The sequence below is a fragment of the Arachis hypogaea genome, chromosome 9, assembly GCF_003086295.3.
Source record: "Arachis hypogaea cultivar Tifrunner chromosome 9, arahy.Tifrunner.gnm2.J5K5, whole genome shotgun sequence".
In the NCBI taxonomy this organism is placed as follows: domain Eukaryota; kingdom Viridiplantae; phylum Streptophyta; class Magnoliopsida; order Fabales; family Fabaceae; genus Arachis; species Arachis hypogaea.
This window is the reverse complement of record NC_092044.1, coordinates 68,883,189-68,891,167: the sequence shown is the minus strand read 5'-3', so window position 1 is coordinate 68,891,167 and position 7,979 is coordinate 68,883,189. Positions and strand designations below refer to the sequence as shown.

At 38.9% G+C, this 7,979-nt stretch overlaps 1 protein-coding gene across 1 annotated transcript; it reads right to left on the bottom strand.

Annotated features, from left to right (window-relative positions):
* Nucleotides 1-2,820: 2,820 nt before the first annotated feature.
* Nucleotides 2,821-3,582, bottom strand: LOC112709197 (uncharacterized). Its single transcript, XM_025761095.1, has one exon. It carries the CDS (start codon nucleotides 3,580-3,582, stop codon nucleotides 2,821-2,823), a length of 762 nt encoding a protein of 253 aa, XP_025616880.1.
* Between the last annotated feature and the right edge of the window lie 4,397 nt (nucleotides 3,583-7,979).

The window sequence follows — 7,979 nt, the reverse complement described above, 5'->3', positions numbered from 1 at the left end:
CCAAGCTTGAATTCTGCATGAAATAGCCTTAGGAATGAGTTGGATTTGGGCTTGGGCATCTCAAAAATCACCCCCAGCAAATTCACTTTAATGAAGTCACGTGATCAGCGTCACGCGTACGCATGGGTGACGCGTGGACGTCGCTGGCCAAAATCCCTCCTCACGCGTACGCATGGGTGACACGTGCGTGTGGCTTGCAAATCTTCAACTCACACGTACGCGTGGATGACGCGTGCGCGTGACCCTCAATTATCCAAATGCTCATTTCTTCATGAATTCTCCACTTTCATGCTTTTCTCTTCACTTCTTCCATCCAATACTTGCCTTATGAACCTGAAATCATTCAACAAACACATCAAGGCATCGAATGGAATTAAAGTGAATTAAAATTTGCAAATTAAAGGCCTAAAAAGCATGTTTTCACTCTTAAGCATAACTTACAGGAGAATTACAAAACCATACTATTTCATTGAATAAATGTGAGATAAGTTGACAAAATCTCCCAAATTAAGCTCAAGATAATCCACAAAATTGGGGTTTATAAGAGGTCAGATCTTGACAGCATCTGCAGTTCTTTCTCTGTGTCTGAATCATACTTTTGCTCAAGCTCCTCAATTTCAGCCAGAAAATACCTGAAATCACTGTATAACACACAATCTTGAAGTAGAATTCGAAAATGTAAATTTTACACTAAAACCTATAAAAATATAATAAAACATAAACAAAATATACTGAAAAGTATATGAAAATGATGCCAAAAAGCGTATAAAATATCCACTCATCACCACTCTTGTATCATTGATGGGTGATGCGATTGCCTCAACCCACTTAGACACGTAGTCCACTGCCACAAGAATGTAGGTATTCAAAAATGAAGGTGTGAAAGGCCCCGTGAAATCTATTCCCCACACATCAAACAGCTCAATCTCCAGGATCCCTTCTTGAGGCACGTCGTGACTGTGAGGAAGACCTCCAAAGTGTCCTCCATATTCTGAGCTATGGCAATGCCATAGGATCATCTATGCTTCCTCTTCAGACACACACTGGCAGGTTATACCATCCAAGCATCTTTTGAAGAGGTATGGTTCATCCCACAAGTAGTACTTTGCATCATGCATGAGTTTTCGAACTTACTGTCTACTATATTTTGTGGGGATAAACCTTATGGCTTTGTAGTTTGCAATCTCTACAAACCAAGGGGCTATTCGAATTGCAAAGAGTTGCTCATCAGGAAATGTTTCAGATACCTGAGTAGAGGGAAGCGCAGTCTCTGCTACTGGCTTAATCTGAGATAAGTAGTCTACCACTTGGTTCTCTAACCTTTTTCTGCCTCTGATTTCTAAATCAAACTCTTACAGGAGTAGTACCCATCTTATCAGCCTTGGCTTAGAATCCTACTTGGTGAGAAGATACTTGAGAGCAGCATGGTTAGTGTATACAATGACCATAGACCCTATTAAATAAGATCTGAACTTGTTAATGGCATAAACCACCACGAGTAGTTCCTTCTCTGTGGTAGTATAGTTCTTCTGTGCGTCATTTAGAACACGACTAGCGTAATAAATGACATGTAGGAACTTATCATGTCTCTGCCCCAGGACGGCGCTAATTGCATGGTCACTAGCATCACACATCAGTTTGAATGGCAAGTCCTAGTTGGGTGCAGAAATAATGGGTACAGTGATAAGCTTGGCTTTCAGAGTTTCAAAGGCATGCAGGCACTCCTTGTCAAAAACAAATGGAGTGTCAGTAGTCAACAGGTTACACAGGGGCTTTGTAATTTTTGAAAAATCCTTTATGAACCTTCTGTAAAACCCTGCATGTCCCAGGAAACATCTGACTGCCTTTGCATTAGTGGGTGGTGGTAATCGCTCAATTACTTCCACCTTAGCTTAATCAACCTCTATCGCTTTTTCTGAAATTCAATGTCCAAGAACAATTCCTTCAGTTACCATGAAGTGACATTTTTCCTAGTTTAAAATTAGGTTTGTTTCTTAGCAACATTTCAGAACTAGGGCTAGATGGTCAAGGTAAGATTCAAATGAATCTCTGAAGATAGAGAATTCATCCATGAATACTTCAAGGAACTTCCCCACCAGATCAAAAAAAATGGAGAGCATACACCTCTGAAAAGTGGCAGGTTTATTGCATAAGCCAAATGGCATTATCCTATAAGCAAACACTCCATATGGGCATGTGAATGTTGTCTTTTCTTGATCCTGTGGATCTACTACAATTTGATTGCAACCGGAATAACCATCCAAGAATCAATTAAATGCATGCCCTTCTAGCCTCTCTAGCATCTGGTCTATGAATGGTAAAGGAAAATGATCCTTTCTTGTGGCGTTATTGAGTCTCTTGTAATCAATACACATACGCCACCCTGTAACTATTCCGATGGGAATCAGTTTATTTTTTTCATTGTGAACTACTGCCATTCCTCCCTTCTTGGGTACAACTTGGACAGGTTTTACCCAGGGGCTGTCCGAAATAGGATAAATAATCCTAGCTTCCCTGAGTTTTGTGACTTTCTTTTGCACTACTTCCTTCATAGTTGGATTCAGTCGCCTTTGTAATTGTACCACAGGTTTAGCGTCATCTTCCAGCCAGATTTTGTGCATGCATCGGGTTGGACTAATGCCTTTAAGGTCACTTAAGGTTCACCCAAGAGCTATCCTGTGCACCTTTAGCACTAGGATCAGTGCTTCTTCTTCCTGTGGTTCTAAAGCAGAGCTTATAATCATAGGATAAGTATCCCCATCTCCTAGAAATGCATATTTCAAGGATGATGGTAACGGCTTGAGCTCGAGTTTAGGAGGTTCACTCGACATCATAAAGGATGTCCTTCAGTTTTTCTTTGAGTCTCTTGATTATATTCACTTCTTCCACTAGGGAATCAATGATATCAATGCTCATACATTCCTCTGGGGTGTTTGGATGCTGCATAGCTTTAACAGCATTCAGCACGAATTCATCCTCATTGACTCCCAGGGTTACTTCCCCTTTTTGAATGTCAATGAGTGTCCGTCCTGTGGCTAGGAATAGTCTTCCTAAAATGATGGATGCATTTTTGTGCTCATCCATTTCTAGCACCATGAAGTCTGTGGGGAAAGCAAAGGGTCCAACCCTAATAATCATGTCTTCTACCACAGCTAGTGGAAACTTGATAGAGCCATCAGCAAACTGAAGGCATATGCGGGTTGGCTTGACTTCTTGAGTTAAGCAGAGCTGCTTTATTAACGATGCAGGCATTAGGTTAATGCTTGCTCCAAGATCATATAGGGTTGTCCTTATACAGGCGTCCCCTAGGGTGCATGGTATCATGAAGCTCCCAGGATGCTGAAGTTTCTCTGCTAAGTTCTTATGGATTACTGCACTGCATTCTTCATTGAGGAGGACTGTTTCTACCTCTCTCCAATACTTCTTATGACTTAATATGTCTTTCATTAACTTAGCATAAGAAGGTATCTGTTCAAGAGCTTCTTCAAAATGAATCTTGATTTCTTCAAAAGCAGGCAAACTGTTTATCCTTTTCTGCTTGACAGAGCTTCTGGGGAAATGGCATCTTGGTTTTGTACTCATCAACCTTAGTTGATGTAGGTTGAGAGCCTACAGTATTGGAAAGGGGGTTATTGGCTTGCTTAGGAAGGGTGTTATTAGCACTTGCATGTGTCTGATCACCCCTGCTTGGGCGTTCAACGCCCTTGCTGCCCCCTTCCTAGCGTTCAACGCCAAGAGTACTGATGACGAGAATTATTGCCGGGTTAGAATCAATCAAAACAAGAATCAATTTGTTAGTAGCATAGTCCAAACCAACAATGAATTCTCATAATCAAATGTCAATCTAAAGGATGTCACAATTCAAACCAAATAACCGGGAGTTTTAAGTCCCGGGTCGTCTTCCCTAGGAGTTGCAATTAAGTGTCATGTTATTGGCTATGAGAGGAATGGGGGATTGGGAATGCAAGAGAGGCAAGGAATGTAAATAAGCATGCAAGAAATTAAAGGAAAAAAAATTAAAGAGATAAAAGGAAAACAAATAGCAAAAAGGGCTCTTGGTGAGAATTGGGTAATTAGGGCTTGCTATCATAGTTGTGGACCACAAACATGGTAAATGTGTGTGGATTAATCTTAATTAGTCAACCCTACATCGAGGATAAGTCAACTAGGCATAATTAATGATGGTATTTTTGTGGAAAAATCGAATTTCCAAAACACCTAAAACTCACCGGCAAGTGTACCAGGTCGCATCAAGTAGTAAAACTCACTTAGAGTGAGGTCGATCCCACGAGGATTGATGGATCAAGCAACTTTAGTGGGTGATTAGTTTAGTCAAGCTAACATTGAAGTGAATTATGTGAAATTGTAGCCAACAGAAAGTAAATGGCAATGAATTTAAAGTTGCAGAATGTAAATTAGCAAGTAACTTAAATGACAAGAAATGTAAATTGCATCAAATGTAAAGGAAAATGGGAGCATGGAATTAAATGAAAGCAGTAGATCAAAGTTGAGAACAATTGCAGACAGCTTAAATTGCATGAAAGTAAATTGAGAGCAATGTAAACAGGGAAGCAAAATTGTAGTGAATCAAAACTTAGAGCAATTACAGAGGAATTAAAATCATGCAGGAAATGTAAATGAGAATTGCAGCAAGGTAAATGTGAACATAAATGTGAAATTGCAGAATGCAGGAGAGAAAATTGAAGAGGAATGAAACAGAAAGTGAAAATGCTTGAAGGATTGAAAGTAGACTATGACTGATGCTAAATTGCAGCAATTTAAAAGAATGTTGAAGATCTCAGGGGTGGATGAGACTAGAAAACAAGTCTAGATCTCAAGTTCTTCCTTGATCCAACAAGAGAATAATTGCAGAAAAGTAAAAGAACAGATCACAGAAGAAGAAGATTTAAAACAACAAATGAAAATTGAATTATGCAGTAAAAGAACAAGATGAATCTCAAATCAGGAATGAAACAGAATTCCTTCCTTCCCAATCCAAAATTCAAAAGAAAACTTAAAAGCGAGAGCTATTCTAATGGAGCTGCCCTCCAATATTCTCTAATGGGGCTCCCCTCTCTGAAACGAGAGTGATGCCTTTATATAGGCTTTTTACAAAATGAAAATAAAATGAAATTGAAATTCCCAAAATAATATTCCTAATCTAGCTTGTTCTTGTGCCTTTGAGTGATGATGTGGGCTTTGCTTGCTTTGGATTTGAGGAGAAATGGGTTTGGTTGGCCTTGATTCAATTTGGAGAAGAATTGAATTAAATTGGATTTTTATTGAATTTTGGGCCCATGTGAAAATTTGCTTCCAGGAGGATGCTCAGCTCACAAGTTAAGCTGAGCATTGAGGCCTTGTGTGTGGATCCTTTGTAGCATGCAATGTTGGGGAAGGCACCAAGTGAGTGCTCAGCTCACAAGTTGAGCGCAACATCCTTGCTTCCTTAGTGAGGTATCCGTGTTCAAGCCTTAGTGGAAGCATTTGGGGAGCAATTTTTCTTGCATTTTCTTGAAGAGAGCACGACAATGCTCACCAAGTGAGCGCTGTGCTCTCCAAGTGGCCGCTATTAGAAGCGCCTCTTTGCCTTGGAGTGAGGCTCCCTCTTCGAATCTTGGTGGTTGCACTTTGGTCTATTTTTGCTTGTTTTTGGCCCTTAAAGATGCATTTCACTCGTGTCTCAATTTCATGCCAAATATAGGTTGCCATACATCGTTGGAAAGTTCTAAATGTCAGCTTTCCAACGCAACTGGAAGCACATCAATCGGACATCTGTAGCTCAAGTTATAGTCCTTGGAAGGAGGCATGGTCATGTTGTGAGCACCCAGATTTTATCTTAGCCAAAATTTTGCTTCCTAGTTGAAATTGCATCAGGGTAATGCTCAGCTCACTAAGTGAGCGCAACATTGTATGCTGATTGCCTTTTTTTCTTTAATTTGGTCATTGGCCACGCTTTTAAAAGCGTGGCCTAAGCCTCCAAAGTGTGCTCCAACTTCAAAGTGTTTTCCAAAGCTCTTTTTTCTCCTTTTTAGCTTATTTTGTGCTTCTTTGCTTCGTTTTCTTCTTATTTCCTACAAGATTTATAAAATTAAAAGATCAAGAAAATATACCATTTAAGCACAAAAGTATTCAATATTTAAGCACAAATCATCTATTTCTTGTATGAAAAAGCATAGAAAAACATGACATGGTGACATGTCATCAATCAATCTCAATCCCTATGTCCTAAGTCAACACTATTATTTATGGTTCACTTAGACTCAAGGGAAACCAAATCAATTAAGAACACTCACACAATGTGGAATGGACTTTCACCACTCAAGTTCACCCAAACAACACAATTTCCCAACCAAGAGTGTGAAAACTAGGCTAAAACCAACCGAAGCATTTTATCAAACACTTGGGAGGCATGAGAATAAAGCACGGCAAATGACAAGAAATAATAAATGCTACAACTACCAAAAGCAAGGAAAATAAAGATAGTAACTCAATAAAGCAATAAATGACATGAAAACATAAATTGCATTAAATGTAAATGGAAATAACAAGAACGTTCATAAACATAAAAAGCAAGGAAAATGAGAGATTAACAAGATAACGTAAGGGAATTAAGACAATAAAATAAAGAAAAGTAGAGGAAACTATGAGAAAACAAGAATTAAAAAGGAAAATTACAAAGAAAATAAACTAACAACCCCTAATTTTTAGAGAGAATGGGGAGCTTCTCTCTCTAGAAAACAACCTACATAACGCTAAACTAACCCTAATTTCTCCTCCCCCTTCACATGGAGTGAGGCCCTCTTAGATTTAGGAAGAATTAGCTTCAAAAAGTCCAAAAACTGGGCTTTGGAGGCCCAGAAATCGCCCCCAGCGATTTCCATTAAGTGAGTCATGTGTTGGGACGTGTGCATACGCACAGGTGTGTGCGTACGCACACATGCTGATTTTCTTCTTATGCCTACGCAAGGATGTTGTGCGTACACACACATGGCTTTTTGGTTCTTGTGCGTACGCACATTCTAGTGTGTGCTTCTCCTTTGTTTTCTTCAGGCTCTCTCCCTTTGTACATGCTTCCTTCCACTTTTGCCTTGCCAAACTTGCCTCTAGGACCTAAAATCACTCAACAAACATGTCATGGCATCGAATGGCATAAAAGTGGGATTAAAATCACTAATTTAAGCTCAAAATAGCATGTTTTCGCAATTAGGCACAATTTAGAGAGAAAACACAAAAGCATGCTATTTACAAGAATAAATGTGGGTTTATGTGATCAAATCCACTCAAATCAAACCAAAAATATATCATCAAATATGGATTCATCAATTTCTCCACACTTAAACAATAGCATGTCTTCATGCTAATCACAATCAAAGGAGAAGGATAAAGGGCGAAAACAGTTTAGTCAATGCATCTAACTACATGCATGCAACTACATTAATTGCTATCTATCTATATGTACAATATGATTTCCTATGGAGTTTGGCAAAAATAAACAAGAGATTCCAATCAATCCAAAATAAGCCCTAGAGACAAGGCAAAGAGTCAATACACTATGATCGAAGTCCAAAGAATTGAATTGAGATTTTCAAAACTAACCAACAAGCTACTTGCAAGAAGATACAATATAAGGCACAAGAACATAGAACTGAGCGATCGAACCCCTCACCGGATGTGTATTAACTCTATTCGCTCAGTATTTAGGGCTTAATCACTCAATTCTCCTTTAATCATGTTTTTCAAGGATTTTTAAATCATTTGACAATCAACAATTATTCAGCACATGTATACAAATATCAAGAAGACTTATCCATGGGTTGTAATGGGGTTAGGGTCAAGGTAGGATGCATATGGTCAAGTGGACTGGAATTTGAATCTTTGATTAACATAAGCTTCCCACCTAACCTATGACAACCTATACAATTCAAAACTAACCTAATTATCCATTCTTCACTTTTTCATATAGTCATGCATTCACTTTA